At 44.8% G+C, this 25754-nt stretch overlaps 1 protein-coding gene across 1 annotated transcript in view; it reads left to right on the top strand.

Moving 5' to 3' along the window:
• Window positions 1-25754, top strand: part of LOC132473959 (uncharacterized) — a 121269-nt gene that overhangs the window by 86237 nt on the left and 9278 nt on the right. The window contains exons 13-17 of the mRNA XM_060074360.1: window positions 6204-6259; window positions 7079-7544; window positions 16102-16386; window positions 20283-20582; window positions 21794-22057. Of these exons, the coding sequence (XP_059930343.1) occupies window positions 6204-6259; window positions 7079-7544; window positions 16102-16386; window positions 20283-20582; window positions 21794-22057 (1371 nt within the window). The remainder of the gene's footprint in view (window positions 1-6203; window positions 6260-7078; window positions 7545-16101; window positions 16387-20282; window positions 20583-21793; window positions 22058-25754) is intronic.

The raw sequence follows: 25754 nt of genomic DNA, 5'->3' as shown, positions 1-25754 counted from the left end.
GGGCCCCGTTTCCCGAAAGCGTAGCTAACGAGTGCTCCAGGGTACTCGTAGGACACTAACGTGTGTGTGTGTGTGTGTGTGTGTGTGTGTGTGTGTGTGTGTGTGTGTGTGTGTGTGTGTGTGTGTGTGTGTGTGTGTGTGTGTGTGTGTGTGTGTGTGTGTGTGTGTGTGTGTGTGTGTGTGTGTGTGTGTGTGTATGGTTTTAGGACAAAATAAATAAAGCGTACATAATTTCATATTATAATACAGAAGACTGATGTCAAAGCAGCACAATGAAGCAGTCTTAACTGTCTGTTCAACTAAAAACCCTCCTGGTCTATGATGCAATCCGACATTCATAGGAAACCCATCCTAGGAAACATAAGCATGAAACCCATCCCTCATATATTAAAGGCCTTATATGTAACATTTACGCATTGAATATACTATGCAATATATTCTGTTGAGTTGTGTACTTTCATAATCAAAATGTGAAAGTACGCTCTGAATTAATCGAGTGGTTGTCGAATAATTGTTAATTAATCGAGTGGTTGTCGAACAATGTGGGTTTGAACAATGTTCAAACCCAGAGATATTCAGAGTTTAATTTACACTAATGCCGCTTTTCCACCGCACATGTAGCTCGAATCGACTTGACTCGACTCGACACGACTCGACACGGTAGCAGCACGGGTCGTTTTCCACCGCAAATAGTACCTCCTGGACGTGGGCGGGGTCGGCTGCGCGAAAGGGCCGTGACGTATTTTTGTACGCGACGCAAACAACACCTACGCAACCCACACATGGACAGAACCCACATTACAACAATGGAGGACATCGATAACATTACTATTATTAGCTGGCATGTTGAAGAAGTTGAAGAAGTGGAATATGTTGGCTGCGGCGCTGCTATGGCTCTTACCAGCATGGTTGCCATGTCGCTCTCGTGACTTCGTCACACTCTCTGGCCAATCAGTGGCCGGCCGTCTGCCGACGTCACCTTTTAGCATCGGCTCAGCTCGCTTGGAACCTAGAGCGAGGCAATACTAAAAAAAAAGCAGCCACTTCAGGTACCAGATACCATGTTTTCAAGGTGGAAACGCAAAAAATGCGAGCTGAGTTGAGTCGAGTCATGTCGAGCTGGTACCATGCAGTGGAAAAGCGGCATAATGGTCCCTTGCGTTGGTCCCATGTCGATGGCTTCATATGGCCTTACCCCCTAACTTCAGGGAAACTCACGAAAATACAGTAGAGGCCTAATGTGTTGATATGATAAGTCAATAGCAATCTAGCTCACTACGATGTGCTACTTGGACAAGTGGCTCAACCAGACACCAAGCTCATGCAGTGTTTAGCACATAGACTTTACTACTGCTGAGTTCTTCAGGGAAAGTGGTTGAATCCAAAGGAATAGCTTTTAAGAGAGTTGATTTGGTATCTCGTATTTTCGGTATGGTAAACTGAGACTCTGAAGCAAAGAGATTGAAAATGTGTCTAAGCACGTGCGAGCGTTCTCCTAGCTGACCAATAGACCTAACCCTGTCCTATGGGCTGCCGAGAGAAATCTGAAGATCTCTCCCCCGTGTTCCTGGTGTTATCGTCTGGTCGGCAAGACCCGGAAGCAGTGGGAGGAGCCGGTGTAACCCTCGGCTTCCTCGCCTTGTCTGTGGTGCTGCCTTCTGTGGCTAAAGTTGCAGCCTTCAGTAAGGTCCTGCTCCCCTTGTGGCTATGTATAGTATTTACGGCTTATATGTTTGGTCCTACTTCCTAGTGGTTAAGTGAGGGAAATACAGCTTGGGTTCTTAAAATACGTAACACTACCTTCCAGAAATCAGGTGGTAGTAGCAGACTTCAGGCAGGACTGGATGGAACAGCCATCCTTCTCTCTTTCATCGAGCAGAGAAGCAGAGACACATTCCGCCCGTCACCCTCCGTAGCGGGCGCTACATGGCCGCGGTGCGCTGCTAGTAAAATATGCAGGCTGTCCGCACACGGCCACGGGATTTATAGTCGCCGCTTGTTTGGACGTAAATAGTTTTAGATCAAGTTTATCCACTAGGCGTCATCCAAATACTTGAACATAAAATCCACAATAACTCTGCTGGTAATCTCCTATGAAGGAAACACAGATTAAACCATTATATGAGGACTCAAACAATATTACGGCGTCTTACTTTGAAGACTTGGTGGTTGCTCGATCTGGAGGAAGCTTTTGCCATTGGACTGAATATGTTAGTTCAATAGCAATTGCAAGAACCATAACAATATTCTGCTTTCATAGCATGTGATGAGACAAGAAATATGTAATCTCTATCTATGCATGGCCGGTACAATTTTCGCCCCCGGTACAATTTTAACGTGACAGTGCCCTTGCAGTGTCAAGCTTTGGAGGGTTTCCCCCCCCCCCACCCCGACACGCACACACACCCACAAAATGTGCATGTGCCAAGTAGTGTGTTGGCAGTGTTGTGTGTAATAGTTGGCTGCCACCAGTCAGAGTGTTAGGTGACATTGATGTAATGAATGGTTTGCTGGCTTGATGCTGCATCAAATACATTTCTAATGTGATGCATGCCGTGTGTTCCGCTGTTGCCCGTGCATGCTTCAAATGACTTCTCTGATCCGCTGTTTGCCTCGATAGTGAACGCATAGGGGAAGTTGCTCTACACACACAACAGTGTGTGTCTATAAAGTTCTTAGGGTTTCTACTGTACTGTCCTTTGATTTAGGCCAATACTGAATATAAAACCAATCACCATCACGGCTAAGTAACAAACAATGACTTCCAGAAACTATTAACTAAACTAAAACAATAACCGCTAACTGAAAAGTTTCTTGTGGTTGCAGATTCACTATCAAGATTGGAAAGGTGTCATGTAGGTATATATATATGGAAATAAGCCATGGTTTGAGGTTTCAACTAAACTCCCCGTGATTGGTTGAGGAGGTGCTTTCAGACATTTCAGAGTTTGATTGATCCCCCTTTCACAGGGACGAGTCTCACCGAAGACACAGCAAGCATGTTTTTGATGGACAGGTATGAAGAGGAGGACAGTTCTGATTCTGGTAACGCCCCGTGCCCACTACCTCCGTCAGTTGTCCGTTGCCCATTGACTTTGAATGGGGACGGTCGCGCAATGCATTGTGGATCCGTCCGTTGACTTGGAGCGTTCGCCACCGTCAAAAAGTTGAAAAATGTTCAACTTTTTCGGCCGCGACGGATCCGTCATCCAATCAGATCGCGTATGCAAATTTAAGCACTGTGACGCGACTCGGGCTCTGACGATACTGGAAAGCGGGAAAGCGGGTCATCTTGCCTCGCAACAAGCAGGAAGAAGCGGGAAGAACCCGGCGAAGCGATTTGATTGGCTGACGGTTGCCTCTGCAAAGACTACTCCCCCATCCGTCAGCCACGCCTTCCCACGTCCGTTGACTGACGGTGCAGTGGGCACGAGGCGTAAGGGTCGTGGTTCTTCTGGTTCTTCACTCACGCTACATACCTCCAGGCTTCTCCAAACCTCCCTCTCACCCTCCCTTCTTGTTTTGTCTTTTTTCCAGACGCCAGTGCTGAGATTGATGAAGATGATGAAGATGATGAAGGTGAGCAGTGTCACTCTTCCATTGAGCTCTGAGTCTCAATGACTTTGGAGGGCTTAATGTACACATTACTCTTACACTGGACATGCTGTCGGTTTTGTTGCTGACAATAAATATTTATCCTGACAGAGGAGATGCACTTCAAGTCATATTGTGAAAAATGTAAAGCAGCTCAGCAGGTGAATTTCAACAAAATATATTCCTTTACGTTAAATGTACATTACATAAATTCAGTATTGCTCTTTATTGTTGTTTGCTTCTACTTTTTACAGAGTCCTGAGTACGAGAAGGTTACACCAAGAGAGATTTCTAAGTGGAGCTTTGAGTGAGTGACATTCAGTCCTGACACCAGTCCCATGGGGCTATCAGATTAACATGGTCCCAACCACAAACATATTCTGTTGTAATGTGTGTGTGTGTGTGTGTGTGTGTGTGTGTGTGTGTGTGTGTGTGTGTGTGTGTGTGTGTGTGTGTGTGTGTGTGTGTGTGTGTGTGTGTGTGTGTGTGTGTGTGTGTGTGTGTGTGTGTGTGTTAGGGTACAGCTGGAAGGCGAAGGGGCCTATGAGTGTTCGGCTACAGGTCTGGTGTTTGAAGTGTCGGAGCAGGCTCTGGTCCGCTACTCGGTCCTGTCCTGGTTCCAATTCTCTGAGTTCCTCCAAGACTCCTGGAGACCTGCTGGATCGATTTATGATGTGGATGTGGATGATCCATCTGTGCTCAAGTTTATCCATTTCCCACACTCTCTGTGCCTTGCTGGTAAGAACACACTCTGACTGTGAAGAGGGGGGATTCATAGGCTGAATACTCTAAGAATCTCTGTGTGCATGGCAGCTTTGGCAGTGTTTTGTTGACCAATCATTTTGGTTATTTCTTGGTTTGGTACATACTGGCTATTATCTTTCCCAAAGGGCTCGTATAAAGTATTGTTCACATTTCAACAGAGCCTGTGCGTGATCTGAGCTTCAATGTTCTGCACATAAAGGATCACCATCCCAACCCTGAGTCGACGGTGGGCTTCACGGCCAGCCATGTTAAATGGCGCGTGTCCTCGCTGTCTCTCCTGGGTCTCATTCGGAGGATCATTTATCAATGGAGGGTGAAGCGCCACGCGATGGTGCTGATCTACAAGGAGCAGAACAAAAAAGACTTCATCTTTCAAGTGTATTTGGGCTCGAACAGCAGATCTGAGTTGAAGGTGACGAAGAACAATGGTCAACGATTAAGTAATAGAACGAGAGTCCTGTGTGTTGGTAAACAGATTCATGGATAGACGGACAGACTAGACTAACCTGGGCTAGGCTAGGAAGAGCTAAGCTGTGCTAGACCAAGCTGGGATAACTGTGCTAAACTAGGGGAGGGAGAACTTTGGAGAGATTAAAATAGACTGGTCTGGGCTAGCCTAGAATGCGCTTTTCTGGACTGGGCTAGCCTGAAATGGGCTAAGATGGGCTGGGCTAGGCTAGACTGCACTAGGCGTGGCTAGATAATTCAGTTTAACATCCTCTCTTGAGGGCTCATCGGTCTTTCTGTTTCAGTGATCTGCCATCTTGAAAATAACTATCACCCAATTAATACCTCCCTCTCACTCTTCCTCCCTCTCTCCATCTCTGACCATTTGGTCCGGCCCCTCCTGTTCCTGTCTGTGCAGGCTATTGAAGAACAGGTGAACAAATACAGGAAGAAATGCATCAGGATTGATAAACCGGCCACCTGTAATTCCCGGCTGGTGGCCGGGAATTACTACCACCTCAGAAGCCAGCCAGAAAGGAAAGTTGAACCTTCGGTATGTGTTGTGCTGCCAATAATTCTAATTTACATGTAATTAATCCTGCAATGAAAGGTTTTGTGCAATCCAGAAAGAGAAAGTATTGTCTCTATCTCTGTCTGTGTGTGTGTGTGTGTGTGTGTGTGTGTGTGTGTGTGTGTGTGTGTGTGTGTGTGTGCGTGTGTGTGTGTGTGTGTGTGTGTGTGTGTGTGTTCGTGTGTGCAAACAGAAACTAGAATTCACCACAAAGGATTTAGCGCTGAAGGGCTTTTCTGAAGCACACTTCGATGGGCGTCCTCCTTTCAGATTGTTTCTCATGGACTCGGACTGTGACAAACCTTTGTGGTCTGCTACAATCAAAGAACGTAAGCAATGTACACAATTTGAATTTGTTTTGTGGTTTGCATCGTATGACACATGCCTCATGACACTTTCTATGACAAATCCTACTGTAGATGATTTGAGCGACGAGGTGGCCAACAGCAGACAGAGAGGTACACTTTTTCTTCGTGGTGTTGTGTTCTTTGGATCATTGTTGGTGTTTCAATCGGATAGTAGGATTATTGGGCACGTTGAATCAGCCGACGAGCGGGGCTGCCCTGGGACCACCGCCAAAAGTTGCACATATTTGATCTTTTATGCACAGGGAAAAAAACGATCAGACTGATCAGAGTTCACAAAGGTTTCCACAATAAAAGGTTCAAGCCTTCAGGTGCGCAATTAAGAAAACAGAGAAGAGATGAGGAAAGCAAAGCTTTCATTTGTTGTGGCTAGCTACATGCTACAGCTACATGTTTTTGCTTGTAATTGTCAAACTTTGTCTACTCGATAACATTCTTGGATGCTCTGCCGATGTCCCCAGCTGCTGGAGAAGGGACATCTGATCTCCGATCTTCACCTCGCCTCTCTCTGGAGCATGTACGTACAGCCATCTATTTTGGGTAGCTATCTGTGTAAATGATAATCCACTTCTATATTGTCATTATTAGGTGAGTGTAGCGCTCAACTTTTGTTCTTCTTAGGCTTTATTATTCTTTTTCAAATCAACACACTTGTATCTTTCAATCTATCTTAAAGGAGAAATTTCGGTGTAAAATGGATCTGGGACATGTTTAGTATGATAACAAGTTGGAATGTTCATTTGGGAAAGCAAAAGGGCGCATGTAGATGCATTCTTAAACTTGAACGCTAGGGGCATGCCTCAAGGTAAAAACTAAAACGCTATTCTAAACCAATTACATGGCTAGAAGTAGCCCGACACTTCTTTGGTAGTATAATAAGGGTCTTAACATATAAAACACGAGGCATTGATTGTACAGATTGTTTATTAAAAAAGCCTTTGACGCCATCTTGTTTTTAAGACTCGATAGGTAGAATGGCGAACACAGAGCTTGTGACATCCGTGAACAACACGCAAGCTCTGTGTTCGCCAATCTACTCATGTGTCGGGCTTCACCTAGCCTTGTAAGTGGTTTAAAATAGCGATTGAGTTTTTTACCATGAGACATGCCCCTATCGTTCCTAGTTTATAGCGTTTTGGTAGAAATGCTAAAAACAGCCAACTGAATGATTTTTTGCTCCCAAATGAACATTCCAACTCGTTATCATACCTAACATATCCAAGATCCATTTTACACCGGATTTATACGATAATTTATACGGTGCAGTGGCTGTTACAAAAGCTAACCATTTCGGACGTTGTGGAGCCTAACGTCAATATTCTGTTTATGTGGCTAGAGGCTAGGTGCCTGCTCCATATCTGGTGCCCCACCCAGCAGCACAAGATCCAGCCCTCCAGCTCCCTCCAGTGAATCACAGCCTGCAGGCCAAGCAACATCCAGCACCACATCCAGCCCTCCAGCTCCCTCCAGGGCAACACAGGCTGCAGGACATCCAACATCCAGCACCACATCCAGCCCTCCAGCTCCCTCCAGGGCAACACAGGCTGCAGGACATCCAACATCCAGCACCACATCCAGCCCTCCAGCTCCCTCCAGGGCAACACAGGCTGCAGGACATCCAACATCCAGCACCACATCCAGGCCTCCAGCTCCCTCCAGGGCAACACAGGCTGCAGGACATCCAACATCCAGCACCACATCCAGCCCTCCAGCTCCCTCCAGGGCAACACAGGCTGCAGGACATCCAACATCCAGCACCACATCCAGCCCTCCAGCTCCCTCCAGGGCAACACAGGCAGAACGTGAGTTGAGTTAATGTTACAGCTGCAGTTATGTAACTGATCAATATGGTCAATCTGAACTAATCCAGACCCATTTTTTATGTAATTATATTAAATATTCACGATCAGTCATGAACATACATACACACCCTGCACATCTGGACAATGTCTTGTCCATTTTGCCACAAATTGATGCTAGGGAATCTATTCGACTATATGTCAGACCACAACAATCTATTATTCACGGTGTCTGCAGGACACATAAAAACTAGAATAACTTATTCCCATCAAAAAACAAATGAAACCAAGATTCTTGACCTTATTTCACTGATAATAATCTAAGTAACAATATAAGTAATAAGTAATATAAGTAATTCAGTGGTTCCCAAACTCACGTCATGTATCATCAAGTCATGTACCCCCTTGGACACTCTCCGTCCTACTGTGTACCCCAGCTCCACCGACAGCTCACCAGAATGTATTTTGTTTGTAATTCTGAATGCATAGAATTCACTGGCTTGTATGTGGATATATAGTGAATATTATCTTTTTCCGCCTGAGGCTTGCCTGACTTAGCCAGACTATATCTGACCATGTAAGACGCTAGCCCTGCCTTCCTAATACTATCTGTCGGGGTTAGAAAGTTGTCTCAAGTTGGCTCAAAAATCTCCTGTTGCTTGAGAGAAGGTTTCAAACAGTTATTAGACAGAACCTGTGCACATATGACACACTGAGGCTGAGGGAAGTCCTCACTCCCAGTGTAAGTGAACCCCATAGTAATATAGTTGTTGTTATAGACCCCAACCTCCCTGTCAATTTGGTGTTTCCCTGGGGCGGGGGTCTGGGGCTCTTGGGCTGCTTCGTCATCACTGTCCATACTGGTGGCAGCACCAGAACTGGTGATCATACCAGTATGACCTGAGGAGCACCAGTAGAGCTACAGCAGCATCAGAACTGGTGATCATACCAGTATGACCTGAGGAGCACCAGTAGAGCGACAGCAGCATCAGAACTGGTGATCATACCAGTATGACCTGAGGAGCTGCTCCCACAGCAGCCCGGGCTTCATGTGTAAGACCAGTGCAGTTTTCTTTTGCCTCTCTGGGTTTGGGATTAACCTCTTTAAGCCATTTATCCATCATTATATTTTTTCTCAAAAAGGAGAGGTGAAAAAAACAAGCTTATATGTCCTTGATTAAGATTTTGTTTCCCTTCTACATTTGTGCTAATTGCTAATGATTTTTAAAGTGTGCCCTAGCAAGCGAAAATAGAAAAATAGTCTAACCTATACAAAAATCTATTAGCTTCAAGGAAGTGTCAGGGAAAAACTAAAGTATATGGAATCAGCGCAAATCCACGTTACTATAAACTATGGTAGGCAAGCTGTGTTTATCTTAATGTAAAAGGGACAAACCGTTTGTATTTTTCTGTATGATAGGCATGAGTGTTCAGAGTTTTTGAGTGAACAAGTTGGTGCGACAAACGGTTCTATCTTTAACCCAATAAAGACGGGTTTAATTAATCAACTATCGTGTTTGCTCATTTTCATTTTAAATTACCTTTTGATTTCTCTTCCAGGGGAGCTTCGAAGGATCTATTCGGAATTTGTGCAGAGAGTTTCAATCCCAGTTATCAAAGGTCTCCTGGATGACCTTTGGCAGCAGAATTTGTTGAGTACTGAGGACAAGGACTTTGTGATGGGGAAGGGGAAGATCAAAACGGACACTGCACGGTGTCTGATGGACATGGTTATCGGGAAAGGGGAGAAGGCAAGTAAGGAAATGATCGAAAACATGAAGAAGAGGGACAATCCCTTATGCATCACCCTTGGTCTGATCTCTTCTCCTACTGCTAGTGGGGCTCAGTTCTAACTTTGAGTGTATTTTTAAAGAAAATTATTACTGTCGACTTTGTACGTAATTGTTCAACACATGTTTAGAATAGGACCTCCTGCCTGTGCTAGTACATATACATACATACAAATATAAAGTGTACTAAGCTTTTCCTATATCCAGACATAGGAGGTTGGCTTGTAAACAGAAGGTTGCTAGTTCGAACCCTTTTCTGTGTCCCTGAGAAACACCTAACCCTAGCTGCTCCTGATGAGCTGATGGAACATTGCATGGTTAACTCCGCCGTGTGCATGAATGGTTGTTAGTCGCTTTGAATGAACGCGTCTGCTAAAATCCCAAAATGTAAATATGGATAGGATTTTTTTTACATAGTTTTAAAGTTATTTTTGTATGGTTGTGATTCCAGACTTGGTAAAACAAGTTGACATTGTGCCAAAGAAAGTTTTTGTTTTTGCTTATCTAGACATTTTTGATAATCCACAATGATTAGCACAATCTTTAATAATTTTCCCCAATTGGCAGCTAGCATTGGGTCATATCGTGTATATATATAGTGAATGTTAACATGGATGTAACCAAAATCCACCTCTCAGGGTTTTGACCGTCACATTATCCTGACCCAGGAAAGTTCAGACGTCTGTTTGGGGCAAAATAAAAATGGTTTATGGAGAAGGCTGCTTTCTTGCTTCATTTGTTTGACATATCTTTAAACCTGTCATGCCAACATAATATCCATCAATACTTTTAATTTAATAAATATTATCACATTAATATAATTCCGCACCATTCTATAAACAATGTAATACATCAGTGTTAAGCTTTTGGGTGACCATTAACACTTCAGTGGATTCATGTGTAACGTTATTCGTGGTTTCACTCATGGCTCTAAAGATCTGAGTAGAAATGTGAGCTCAGGTGCTTTAAGAGTGAGTGGGGGCATGTATTCCTTATAGTAAGTAGAGAGACTGAAGGTTAGCCAGATAGTAGCGTGTAAATGTACTGGAGTGTGGAACTAGGAACTATTTAGGATTACTTTGTATTGAAATCATTTTTCATGGAAAAGACTGACTTTACTATCTCACCTTATTTCTTTGCTTCATCAGCAACAAAGATTATTCTAGTACACCAAATATAAGAAATGGTGACCAAGACGTCCGTCAGTTTTTTACCTGTTCCATTTCAAAATGCAAGCTGTAAAGAGGAATTGTTTAGAGCAGGGCTTTTTTGGACATTATTTTCAAAATCACCCGATGTATTTCCGACACGCGATAATGTGTGCGCCTAAAAATAAAGCCCACAATCTGATTCAAATGAAAAACAAAGAAAAACTGAATAAGAAAACTGTGGAAAAGTCAATTCCAGGAGTCCTATCTTAAGTACGGCTTCATTGCGACCGGTGATTCAGACGCTCGAACCCCCTCTGCATAATATGTGGTGACAGGCTCCCAAATGAGTCAATGAAGCCTTCAAAACTGCTTTGCCACTTGGGGACACAGCACCCGCATTAAAGTCAAGACCTGCCGTTTTTTTAAGATTAAAAAAAAGTGAAAATGAAGCACAGAAGCAATTAGTGAAGGCCCCCACATCAACAAATTCAAGTGCACTGAGAGCTTCATACTAAGTAGTGCATCGCATTGCCAAGTCTAAGAAAGCCTTCACTACAGGAGAAGAGCTGATCCTGCCAGCCGCCAAAGACATTTGCGTGAACTTTTAGGAGAGGCTGCAGTTTGGTGTAACTTATTTTAGTCTATGCTACTTCTGAGGACATGTTTTAAGCTAACAACAGTTATGAATGGTTTCTCCTCCACATAATGGGCAACACCATATAAGGTTGTATGAGTTTGTAGAGGTTAAAAACGACAAACATTGCCACTCTGCCATCTCCACTAAATCAAAGACAGCCCAAGGGTTTACCTGGGTAAAGAACCCCGCAATTGTTGGAGAGAGCTACAGAGTCACCGTGTTACGCCATACAGGCTGACGGGTCGACTGATTTGTTGACAATACTGATATTGACAACAAGGCATTACTACTGGTTTTTGTGCGAGATAGAGATATTTACACATATATACACACACACACACACACTTATTTTTTATATTTTTTATATATATATATATATACACACACACATATACAGAGGCATCGTGAATCCCTTTTTACTGGGGCACGTGCCCCAGTAAAAGTCTCCAATACCCCAGTAAAATTCCAGTGACCATTATTAGATTAATCTGCAGTAGCGGCGCTCTCGCTATGGAACCGGCAGGATTCATCAAGCGCATCTCCTGCTGCCTCGGAGGCCTGAGTCGAGCCTGCCACTTACCAGCCAATCAACAATAGAAGAGGGCTACGTAATAGCCAGCTCTCGAGATGAGGGGGGATGGCATCCCCCTTTGGAATTAAAATGATCAAATCATTGATTTCTGAAACAGCCATCCCCCCTTCCCATCCCCTGTTATTTTATCAATTAATGTGGACATTAGCAGCTAGACTGTTTTACAGCCTGCTCTCTCACTCACTCACTCACTCACTCACTCACTCACTCACTCACTCACTCACACACACACACACACACACACACACACACACTCACTCACTCACTCACTCACTCACTCACTCACTCACTCACTCACTCACTCACTCACACACACACACACACACACACACACACACACACACACACACACACACACACACACACACACACACACACACACACACACACACACACACACACACACACACACACACACTCACTCAAATATCGACGGTGCAACCGGTGCACTGGGGCCCAGACGCCGTCAGGGGCCCATGGAGGCCTACGTAGTAATTCTTATTCAACAAACTGCCAAATTGGAGTTTATGGAAAACGGGTCTCGTCCTGACCGGTCGCTCAGACAGCTGTCCTGCGGCCAGTTTTTTTTTTCAAATGTTTGTTGGGAATTGATAGTAGGCCTACAATAGAAATAAATTACATAGGCTATAATATAGTTATTTTTATTTAACATTCGGCCAGATTGGAGTCACAACACGATGTCCATAACCTGGATCTTTCACCATTATTATCGTCAAAATGTTTGGTGGAAAACCGTTTTTTCCTCCATTGTTGTCTAGAATGTGAAAACACTAGAAAGTGTTTCTTATTTTCATTCATTAGTTCAATATTGTCACCTTATTATAACGTTGTCAGAAACAGTGTTATTATTAGTTATTAGTAATTGTTGAATACAACATTTGTGTAATTTGGCTTTTTATGTCTGTGTTGAATTGAAGCCTATAGCCAGAAGTGAATATCATGCGGCCTTTACACATGACATGCAGAACAATAAAAACACATAAAACCTCACCATGCTCAAAGTAAAAATGACTCGGAATGTAATTGCTGATCGAATTGAATGGGGTTTCTCTGTTCGTTAAGACATCTTGAGTTCAGAGTGAGGTCTATCCGACTGCCAGCTGGAGTTATCAAGGCCTTATCCCCTTGGAAATCGAAGAGGATCGAAGAGGTTTCAGACATGAGCAGAACCGTGATTAGTAGCTCCTTTTTAATATTATTTGTATGTATCGTAGCCTTTACATTTTTATAATAAATTCATTGTAAATACAACGACAACCAACCAACTCCTGGTCGTCCTTTGGCCTATCCACACCAAACTACAATAGGCGTAGGCTACTTTAAAAAATAAATGATGTTACTACTATCGTATCCCTTCTGCCTATTTAGGCCTAAATACATATCAAAAGGATTGCGTACACATAATAACTAACTCTCTTTACCTGTAATCACGAAGTCCTCGCGGTCTGCGAGGGTTTGATATGCAGTCCTGCATTCCTGCATATCAACAGGCGTACTACAGACAATCTGCTGACACAAAACATGGGTTTGCACTTAATCCAGTAATAATAATATTCCCCCAACCTGAAGATGACCTTAAGGGCATGATTGTAGTCGCGTTACATAAGGATTGTTTGTGTTTTAAATAGCTTTCTTAATTGTCCCATTGCATTATTTATATTTATTAAAATGTCATTCTGGTTGTTTGACCGACTGTTTATATCTATTGTACATTTGTATTTCTGTTTTTATTTGTATGTGGTAATCAGGGTGTCATTGAAGAACGGAGTCTGCTGTCAACGGATCTCGCACCCCCTCTGATGACCCACCCTGGATGATCACCTCTGGCCAACCTCTCATCAGCCTCTCTGACTTCACCCTAGTAACAGAACAGACCGTTTCAGAACTCATCCGCAAAGCCAAAACCACCACCTGTCAGCTCGATCCTCTTCCCACCTCCCTTGTCAAAGCATGTCTTCCGTCCATCTCCCCCATGATCACCAACATAATTAACTCCTCCCTCACTACTGGTACTGTACCCCCCACTCTCAAGCTGGCTGCCATCACTCACATCCTGAAAAAATCTGGTGCTGACCCAACTGACCTTAACCATTACCGGCCCATCTCCAATCTCCCTTTCATCTCCAAAACACTTGAAAGGGTGGTTGCCGCACAACTACAGTCCCACCTCGACATTAACAATCTCCATGAACCGTTCCAATCTGGCTTCCGTCCAAAACACAGCACTGAAACAGCCCTAGTCAAAATCACCAACGACCTCCTCCTTGCAGCCGACTCTGGATTACTCACCATTCTCATCCTCCTCGATCTCAGCGCAGCATTCGACACCATCTCCCACCCTCTGCTCCTGGACCGCCTTGCTGGTATTGGGATCACTGGTGCTGCACTCTCCTGGTTTACATCCTACCTCACCGGCCGTCAACAATTTGTTCAACTAAGCAACCACAAGTCTGGGTGTTCAGGTGTCTCACTGGGTGTCCCCCAGGGGTCAGTCTTGGGTCCACTCCTCTTCACCACTTACCTCCTCCCGCTGGGCACACTCCTCCGTCACCATGGGGTCCATTTTCACTGCTACGCTGACGACACACAGGTCTACATCTCCACCAAACCCACCGCTGCCATCCCCCCCACCTCCCTCATCACGTGCCTGGAAGAGATCCGGAGCTGGTTGAGCAGGAACTTCCTGAAACTCAATGGAAACAAGACCGAGGCCCTGCTCATCGGATCCAAATCCACCCTCACTAAATCACAACACACCCCAGCTCCACTCATAATCATCGATGGATTCCCAGTACCCTTCTCCTCCAAAGTCAAGAGCCTCGGCGTCACCCTGGACAACACCCTCTCATTCGCACCCCATATTCACAACATCACCCGGACTGCATTCTTCCACCTCCGCAACATCGCCAGACTCCGCCCATCACTGACCCAATCCAGCACTGAAATCCTAGTTCACTCATTTGTCACATCACGCATAGACTACTGCAACGCCCTCCTCACCGGACTCCCCACCAAACTCATCAACAGACTGCAGATCATTCAGAACTCAGCCGCCCGGATCATCACCCGCACCAAATCATCTGACCACATCACCCCTGTCCTCATTCAACTTCACTGGCTCCCAGTACACTACCGTATCCAATACAAAACCCTACTCCTCACCTACAAAGCTCTCCACAACCTAGCCCCCAGTTATCTCTGCGACCTCCTCCAAGAATACACTCCCTCCCGCTCCCTCCGCTCAACCTCTGCTGGACTACTATGTATCCCCACATCACGACTCACTACAATGGGTGCCCGGTCATTCAGCTGTTCAGCACCCAGGCTCTGGAACTCCCTCCCCCCACACATAAAACAGTCAGACACCATTACAACCTTCAAGTCAAAACTCAAAACTCACCTGTTCAAACTCGCACACAACGTCTAACTGATCACTGTTTTGATTGTTTTTTTGTTTTGTTTTGTCTTGTTTTTGTTTTATTTATTTCTTATTGCTTATGTTTATTTATTTAGTTATTTTTCCACAATGTCTTGTTTTTTAAAAAATGTATGATGACTATATGCTCTGTAAGGTGACCTTGGGTGTCTTGAAAGGCGCCTCTAAATTAAATGTATTATTATTATTATTATTATTAACGGCCTCCCCTGAATAGATAAATGTCCGTCTGTGTTGCTCCGCTCGGACCATGGACCTAATAAGGATAGGACGCCTCCAGAAGACTACAGGTGATGGGTGGTGATTGGTCGGTTTGCTGCTTGGCGGGCTTCTAAGTGAAACAAGGCGTGGTTTCCAAGAATCCTGATCTCACTTATCGTCCAGAATGAGGAAGCTTCAAAACGAAAGTTAAATCGAAGAGGTGAGAAGCCAAGTAAGCGATGGAAGGTAGGCCTTGTTTTACATACCATCTATAGATTATTCATGTGTTTTTTTTTATGTTGCACACTTTGCTGTATGTTACCGTGGTTGCCATATATGATAGGGGTTCAAATTCGGCAATGTATTTGAACTTGAGAGATTTGGGCGATCAGGTTCCGTTTCTTCTGCTGCTCGACAGGTGGACGCAGCGGGAGCAGTTTCTTTATACTTTATTCCACTTCAAGCAGCTGGCTCGATATCAAACACTGCAATAGGCCTTTAATAAGAAGTAGATGAGACAGGAGAGTAAGAAGAGAGCAGGCTCATGTGAGAAAACGAGGAACCTGAACCAAGTTATCAGCGTCTTTCTACACACTCACGACCAACGGAGTCGTTCATTTTGATCTTTGTATTTAGGCCTAGGGGGCTATTTGTTTTTAAAACAGGCCAAAGACGAATTGATATTGACTACAGCATTATACATTTTATATTGCCTTTTGCATTATTTTTCAGACCTAAGAAGGATCCGTAAGGGATTTGTGGAGAGAGTCGGACTCCCAGCTTTGAAAGGTCTGCTGGATGACCTTTGGCAGTGCAAAGTGTTGAGTACCGAAGACAAGGACACTGTGATGGAGGACCAGACGATCAGAACGGACCGGGCTCGGTGTCTGATCGACATGGTGATGGGGAAAGGGGAGAGAGCAAGTCTGGCGATGATTGATTGTATGTTGGAGAGGGACCGGGAACTAAACCTCACACTGGGACTGATCCTTCCTCCCAGCCCTACTGATCGTGTGGGTGAGTTGTAACTAGGAACGGGTTTTCTCAATAAGCCCTGCCCACTCTATATTTTGATAAAGGCCTAACACGAACCAGAGCAACGGCTTCTTTATCCTTTCACCTTACAGAGCATATAGTCATCATAAATCGTTTAAAAAAAACAAGACATTGTGGAAAAAATAAATAGGCCTAAATAAACATAATAAATAAGAAATAAATTAAACAAAAACAAGACAAAACAAAACAAACAAACAATCAAAAGAGTGATCAGTTAGACGTTGTGTGCGAGTTTGAACAGGTGATTTTTGAGTTGTGACTTGAAGGTTGTAATGGTGTCTGACTGCTTTATGTTTGGGGGAAGGGAGTTCCAGAGCCTGGGTGCTGAACAGCTGAATGACCGGGCACCCATTGTAGTGAGTCGTGATGTGGGGATACATAGTATAGTCCAGGGCCCCGTTTCCCGATATCGATGGATCTTCGCTCGTAAGATCATTCTCCCGATGGTTCTTTCGAACCATCGATAATTTCTTTGTCGCGTTTCCCGAAACTCCTCTTAACGTGAACGCGCATTCGCTGCACTCACGACGTCGTAGGATTGTAACTGTCTACTGACACGGTGCTGAAATGGGCTCCGTAGGAGGGGGAGACGCAGGAATGTCGCAGGAAAATTGTGTTAAAAAGGGTTAAAATATCTCCCCATCAAGGACAACAGCAGAGTAGCCTACGAAAAAAATAGACTGCAATTATATGAATGCTAAAGACATTAAAACACAATTGATTAGGCTTAAGACGACATATATCAGTCCTAATCCTGAATGCACTGTGCGTTTCACGGCATTTCCCCCCTGAAATAATTCCATATGACAAAAAATTTAAAATAGCTTGTGTGACAACTACATTTATCTTAATGGGCTGATTTCTGAAACATGCTTTGCACAGCAAAGAGAGCCGACTTAATCTGATTCCGCATAAAGTTTCCTTGATTGATCATTTGATTGGCTATAAAAGACCCTCCGGAAAAAGGGTAAGGCCTCTAGAAACGCGCAGTCATACAGCGCTACAGGCTGCCCAGGGAGGCCATCAGACAGCTGCTTGGGGCGATCAGGCAAGACCTCAGACGTGCTACAAGGAGGAGCTTTGCGCTCACACCGCAAGCTCTTGGCCGCCCTCCGATTCTACGCCACAGGGAGCTTCCTGCAGGTGGTAGGAGATGGCCAGGGCCTGTGCAAGGCGTCAGTGTGCAGATCGGTCCAGGCAGTGACATACAGCCTCCTTCGTCTCGTACCGCGACACGTCCGTTTCCACAGCTGGATGTCGTAGCGAGATGGCCCACCACAGGCCTGTGAGCTGTCACTCACCTAAACTTTCGTGATAATTGGAGAATGGTCACCTAAGTTCAAAGCCGAAGACTTCATAATGAAGAAAATGTTGTCTTTTCAGTAGGCCTAACACTCAACACTCGACCGTCAATACGTTTCTCAGACTTTGCAAACAAGAAATAGGAGATGGGTGATGAATATGGCAGGCTAAATTGGCTGGATATTGAATATATCCAGTATATACAGTACAGTATATATTCAATATATTGAAAATATATATTGGATATATTCAATATATATCCAATATCCTTCACTCTCTCGAAGGCGAGGCTGTGCTCACTGAGTCTGTAGGCCTACCTAGTAAAGGATTTCCTTAGTTTTGGATCAGTCACAGTTCAATGTGCTTTCCAGGGTAGGCTACCAAGAGGTTGTCAAAATTAATGAGTAAATAACATAATGCATACATTTATTACTTTGAACTATTACGTATGTAAGTGCTCTCGTAGTTCATTATCGTGAATGTTGTAGCGTACATGGGTCGTCGCCGTCGGAGGTTCCATTGCGATGTGTTCGTCTTCAAACTTACAATCTAAAATATGCCATCGCTTTCTGTGATAAGTTGCTCAACTTGTGATGTTGTGATGGAATATAAACACTAATTTAGACAAATATTGTCGGAAGGAAGAGCGCCTCGAACTAAATGAAAGTATGGGGCGTTGACAATAAGCGAATGCGCGTTCACGCGAAGGGGGGTCGTAATATGCGGGGGGGTTGAAATTCGGCACAACACCGGCGCTACAATATCTATGAAGCAAAAGGAGAGGAATTGTATATGAACGCGTGCAGGCCTGCCTTAACCTGCCATTGGGCCCTGGGGCTGAGAGGTTTCGTATGCCCCCTGAGAAGGGATCATGAACATGTGTTTGCCGTGTCTAGAGTGCAAAACGTATTAGTGACTCTGCACCACATAACATCACGATATATATAGGCCTATATATTAGTAGATTATAGACGACCAAATAATGTAAGTATAGACAAGGTAATTATAAAACCATGTTCCATGAAAGTTTGATTTAACTCCATATTACCAAAAGAAAACATGATCCGGTCTGCAGAAACACAAACAGTCTAATAACAGCGTATTAACAAGTAAGAGCTTCCTCTTTGGCCTGCCACACACACACACACACACACACACACACACACACACACACACACACACACACACACACACACACACACACACACACACACACACACACACACACACACACACACACACACACACACACACACACACACACACACACACACACTGTGCTGTCTGTTTTAAATTAGTAATTGCATTGGGCAGCTTTGTGCCGAGTTGAGTTTGTGCAACGTGTCTCTGAAGTTGTGATGTTTGCTGTCAAATAAAAACCTTTTGATATAAACTTCATCAATCAAAATAAATATTTCATTATACCATTGTATCAAAGTGGTGGCATAATTTTTTTTGTCTTTGAAAATTATGATATTGAGTCAAAGTCTTGCTATTGCAATTAACAATGGACTGCATACAATTATCATCACCTTTAAAAAGTGGCGGCTATGCGTCTCAATCATGCATAGTTTCCAAACCTATACAGTAAAATCAGGTAGCCTAATTATTTGTGTACTTGTAGTCAGTACAGCAATAAATATCAAAGTAACTTATCACATTTGTCTGCTGCGCTCTGAATACTAGACCCCGAATATAAGACGACCCGACTTTTTTGGACCAATTTCGAGAAATTAGCTCGTTAATTTGACAGCCCTACATAATATATACATGATAAAAGTAACGAAACAACTTAATATCAGCATGTGGATTAAAAAAAACACTGCGAGTAACGCCCCCTCTCCACATTTCGTCGCCCCCTGATTGTTTTCAAAAATTGCATTGGCATAGTTAGCCAAGCCTGAACCAAACTCTTGAAAAACTTCTCTTGTAGGCTCTATCCTTTTCTCTTGCTTGTTGGGTTATGTTCAATTCTGGCTTTTCTGGTCTGAGTTATTTTACTTGCAATTTTTCTGCAAATGTTCTTCTTTCGAAGGGATTTGTAAGCAAAGACTTAACTGAATTTTGGGCTAGCTGAACTCACAGGGAAACAGTGGTAGCAGTGCTCAAAGTCGCCATGTTGCTGATCTCTGAGGTAATGGCAAATGCGCGGTTGGTGCAGTGGGCGGTGCACGTCACTGCACAAACTGACGCATGTCTTACCTATTCCCTCCTACCTCTATAGGTTAGACACCCGGTGCGCCACAGCTGGCCCATCATTTTAATTAACTTTAATTTATAATCCAAACAAGCAAACAAATATCAAATAATCATATTATTCAAGCAAATATATATTAAGCAAACAAACTAAATAAATGTTTTATAATTAAATCTTATAACTGAATAGCTCAAACACGTCTATAATGAAACCCTCCGATATAAAGCATGCATCATATTTTGTCCTGCAACATTCAACAAATATAAAACATAATAAAATGCAATCATCAAACAATCACTAAAAAACTATCTGGAGGCCGATACCAGCAGAGCTTAACTGAGCTACCATGGGCTTCTAGTTTTTCCAGACAGCATCACTGAAACCAGCTCCGCAGGGCCGGATCTGTCCGAGAAGCAGCTCCTGAAGGTGGCCGAAACGCTGGGACAGGAGTGGGAGCAAGCGGCCTTCCACCTGGGGCTGGAGACCAAAGATCTGGACGACATCAAGGCAGAACATAGACCTGTGGCCATGCAGAAGCAGAAGATGTTGGTGCTGTGGAAGCGCCGAAGACCACCAGGAGAGGCCACAGCTCTGGACCTGCTGGAAGGTCTGGAAGACCTGGAGGACCTACCGGTCGAGACTCGTCTGTTATTGTCAGGTAACGTACTTCACCCAAACACACACGGGTGGGCGTCATAGTGGGGGGGAAGGAGGACTGGGTACCCAGGGCCCCAATGGGGTTAATAATGTCTTAACTAACTTTAAATTGGCTGAATAAAATGTTCAAGTAACTGAACTCTGTTTATAAATAATTAGTGGAGGCTCACTGTCACCCCTTATAGAAGACGCAGAATGGTTTATTCCACCACTGCACGAGGATTCCCCAAACAGTAATGCTGAGTGACTGATTGACTGACTGCTTAAACTGGAGCACTAATTTGCAAATGATCACACTGCAGCCTGTTTTGGTGGATTACAGCTGAAGTGTTTTCACTCAATTTCATGATAAATTCTATGAAACATGACAAACATGATACATGATAGTCATGTTGCATATGTTAACAGTGTACTTAATGTAGGCTGTAGGTTTACATGAATATCCTGTCCAGGTCATGTGGAGAATTAATTTGGGTTTTTGTGCAATTTTGAACAAACCCTTGAACCTTTATGTTTATAAGTAGTAATCTCAGGGAGATGCAATCTAAAATTCATAGGTTAAAATAACCATGTAACCCGTCTGTAGTGGCGATTTTTCCTCAATAAAACAATAACTGGAATATAAAGATATCAAACTGAGCAACAGGGGGGACGAATCTTACGCAGTGTGGGTAACGAGTCAACTGTCCAGTCGGGATTTTGGGGTTTCTGAAGGTTTATTTTCTGGTGTTACAAGCAAACAAAACAAATGTGCCTGACTGGGAACCTGTCGCCTCATCTCCTTTGTCTCTCTGGTACAGCTGGTAAAGAACCATGACCCTTCCCAGTGGCCGTCTTACCTATTCCCTCCTACCTCTATCTATAGGTTAGACACCCGGTGCGCCACAGCTGCCCCATCATTTCAATTAACTTTAATTTATAATCCAAACGAGCAAATAAATATCAAATAATCATGTTATTTAAGGAAATATATATATTAAGCAAACAAACTAAATAAATGTTTTATAATTAAATCTTAGAACTGAATAGGTCAAACACTGTCGATAATGAAATCCTCAGAAATAAAGCATGCATCATATTTTGTCCTGCAACATTCAACAAATATAAAACATAATAATATGCAATCATCAAACACTAAAAAACTATCTGGAGGCCGATACCAGCAGAGCTTAACTGAGCTACTGTCGGCTTCTACAAAAACCCGCTCCGCAGGGCAGAATCTGTCTGATAAGCAGCTCCTGGAGGTGGCCCAAACGCTGGGACAGGAGTGGGAGCAGGCGGCCCTCCGACTGGGGCTGAAGAACCAAGATCTGGAGGACATCAAGGCAGAACATAGATCTGTGGCCATGCAGAAGCTGAAGATGTTGGTGCTGTGGAAGCGCCGAAGACCACCAGGAAAGGCCACAGCACAGGACCTGCTGGAAGGTCTGGAAGACCTGAAGGACCTACCGGACAATACTCCTCTGTCATTAAGCGGTAACGTACTTCACCCACACACACACAGGCGGGTGGGCGTCATAGTGGGGTATTTGGCTCATATCGAATCGCCCCTGCCTGTTACACAATGGCTGGCTATGGGTATTCACAAATTGGTCCTTAAAACAACCCTAAACGTTCGTTTGAGCAACTCACCGAGTGGTTAGTGGTGTTTGTTGATGTTCCAAATCAAGAATCGTAGTGAAATACAGTTTCTGTCATGTTTTATTTGATTTCTGTTGGAACACTCAGTGCACGTTGACCAGAAACGGAAAGGCAGGCTGGTTGTAGTCTTTTCGCTCCGTTCTAGCCCTACTGTTGATATGGAGAGTAAAATATATATGTATACATTTTTTTGTAATGCCTTACATTACCGTGTTTCAGCAAAAAGTAATGCATTACAGTAATGCATTACTTTTGCAACACGTTACTCCAACACTGTGCCTGACGGGGGGTTTTAGAATTATTAACAAACAATCAGCCTACAGTTGATGTAAGACTATAATATTAAGTATTTCTGGTGTATGGTCTATGTACAGTAGGGCTTTGACTTTTGCCCAATAATCATATTCGAAGTTTGTTTGTTTATTAATATTCTAATATTTATTCTTAATATTTTGACCACTAAATGCCTTCGTTGCCATGGCGCCGACGCGAGTAGGACGCTTATCCAGTAGCTCCGTGCGTGTTGCGTTGTTTTTAGTAATTTAAGTGTGTTTTTATAAACTTTTAACTTTATAAACTATTTATATGTGTAGATCTATAGATATTATATGGATACACTGACTTGTCATGGACAGCAAACTGCTTTCGCTCCAAACAATGGGACGTAACGGCTTTTTCCACCCCATACCTGCGGAGCTGAGGAGGAGGCGCCGAGGCTGCAGAGCCGGAGCGAAGGTGAAGGCTAGGCTAGCGGCTAAGCGGTAGAAGTACAAGCCCTCGGTTCCGTCGATAGTGATGGGGAATGTGAACTGTTTGACCAACAAGACGGACGAGCTGGCTGCCCTTGTGAGGACGGACAAGACGTTCAGGGAGTGCAGCTTACTTTGCCTCTCTGAAACCTGGCTAACCCAGAACATCCCGGACGCTAATGTGGATCTACCTGGATTCACCACAGTGAGAGCGGACCGAGACTGTGGACGCAGCGGCAAAAGCAAAGGAGGGGGACTCGCGCTGTTTATCAACAACAGATGGTGCAACCAGGGGCATGTTACGGTGAAGGAAATCGTGTGCGACCGAGACATCGAGCTGCTTGCGGTAGGTCTCAGACCGTACTACATACCAAGAGAGTTCTCCCACGTCATCGCTGTTGTTGTTTACATCCCTCCGCGGGCGCACGCAGAGACCGCGTGTGACGTCATACATTCAACAATCGCGAGACTGCAAACACAACACCCAGACGCATTCATCGCTGTCTCCGGGGATTTCAACCATGTGATACTGGACTCCACATTGCCAGACTTTCACCAGTTTGTAAGCTGCCCCACCAGGAAGAACAGGACATTAGACCTCCTGTATGCCAACGTGAGGGAAGCTTACACTGCCACTCCTCTGCCCCCACTGGGAAAGTCTGACCATAACCTGGTCCTGCTCTTGCCACAGTACAAAGCACAGATCCAGAGACAGTCTACGACCAAACGCTCCTTCAGGAAATGGTCTCCTGAAGCAGCAGAGGCTCTGAGGGACTGCTTTGAATGTACTGACTGGAGCGTGCTGCAGGGAGCACATGGTGAGGACATAGAGGGGGTCACACACTGCACTACTGACTACCTGAACTTCTGTATGGACGTTGTGGTCCCTATCAAAACAGTACGCTGCTTCCCCAACAACAAGCCCTGGATCACCAGTAATGTCAAGGACATCCTGAACAGGAAGAAGAGGGCATTCAAGGAAGGTGACAGAGACGAGCTGAAGCGCATACAGGTGGAACTCAAGGTCCAACTGAGAGAGGCGAAGGAGGAATACAGAAGGAAGGTAGAACAGAAGCTGCAGCATAACAACATGAGGGAGGTCTGGGATGGCATGAAAACCATCACAGGCTGCAAGAAGAAGGGCAGCATCACAGGAGAGGGGGATGCTGGAAGAGCAAACCAGCTAAACCTGTTTTTTAACAGGTTTGACACTCCAGCTCCCACAACCAGCGATGGTCCACTTCACACCCACACCATGTCCATCACCTCCCCAAATTCCACCACCTCAGACTGCAGACCACCCCCACCCCCACCCTCCACACCCATGGACAGTTCAACCCCCCTCCACACCACCATCACCAAGGATCAGGTGAGCAGAGAGCTGAGGAGGCTTCATCCAAGGAAAGCAGCAGGCCCGGACAGAGTGTGTCCAAGGATGCTTAAAGCCTGTTCTGCTGAACTGGGGGAGCCACTCCAGCATGTCTTCAACCTGAGCCTGCAGCTGGGGAGGGTCCCAGTGCTCTGGAAGACTTCATGTCTCATCCCGGTTCCTAAGAAAAAACACCCCAGGGAGCCGGGTGACTTCAGACCAGTAGCACTGACATCACACATTATGAAGACATTTGAGCGGCTGTTGCTCCATGTCCTTAGACCCCAGGTTCACCACGCACTAGATCCACTGCAGTTTGGATACCAGGAGAAGGTGGGCGTGGAGGATGCCATCCTCTATCTGCTCCATAGGGCCCACTCTCATCTGGACAGGGAGAGCGGCGCTGTGAGGATCGCGTTTTTTGATTTCTCCAGCGCCTTCAACACCATCCGGCCGCTCCTGCTGAGAGACAAGCTGACAGAGATGAGAGTGGACCCACTCCTGGTTACATGGATTACGGACTACCTTACAGAGAGACAACAGTATGTCAGACTGAAGGGCTGCACGTCAGACAGTGTGGTCAGCAGCACCGGAGCACCACAAGGCACCGTGCTCTCTCCCGTCCTCTTCACCTTGTATACATCCGACTTCCAGCATAACTCTGGGCTCTGCCATGTGCAGAAATACTCAGACGACACTGCGATAGTTGGCTGTATCAAGGATGGAAGGGAGGGGGAGTACAGGAGCCTGGTTGAGGACTTTGTGAGGTGGTGCAGGTCCAACCATCTGCAGCTGAACTCCTCCAAGACCAAGGAGATGGTGATGGACTTCAGAAGGAAGAAACCACATCTCCTACCCGTGTCCATCGAGGGGGTCGATGTGGAGGTGGTCAGGACCTATAAATATCTGGGACTGCAGCTGGATGACAAGCTGGACTGGACAGCAAATATGGAAGCTTTATACAGGAAAGGGCAGAGCCGTCTGTACTTCCTGAGAAGGCTGGGGTCCTTCAACATCTGCAAAAAACTACTGCAGATGTTTTACCAGTCTGTGGTGGCCAGCGTGCTCTTTTATGCTGTGGTTTGCTGGGGAGGAAGCAGCAGGAGGAGAGACGCTGGTCGAATGGACAGACTGGTGAGGAGTGCTGGCTCAGTAGTGGGCACAGAGCTGGACTCTCTGGTGACAGTGGCAGAGAGAAGGACCCTTGACAAACTGCTGTCCATCCTGGACAACATCCACCACCCTCTGCATGACACCTTCACCAGGCAGAGGAGTGTTTTCAGTGGCCGACTGCTGTCCCAGTCCAGCTCCACTAATAGACTAAAAAACTCTTTCGTCCCCCTGGCCATCAGACTGTACAACAGCTCCCAGTAAAGGCAGGGAGGACAATAGATTACAACAATGGACATTTTAT

Source organism: Gadus macrocephalus, chromosome 16, assembly GCF_031168955.1.
Source record: "Gadus macrocephalus chromosome 16, ASM3116895v1".
In the NCBI taxonomy this organism is placed as follows: Eukaryota; Metazoa; Chordata; class Actinopteri; order Gadiformes; family Gadidae; genus Gadus; species Gadus macrocephalus.
The sequence above is the reverse complement of the archived record's forward strand: the minus strand, read 5'-3'. Positions and strand labels throughout refer to the sequence as shown.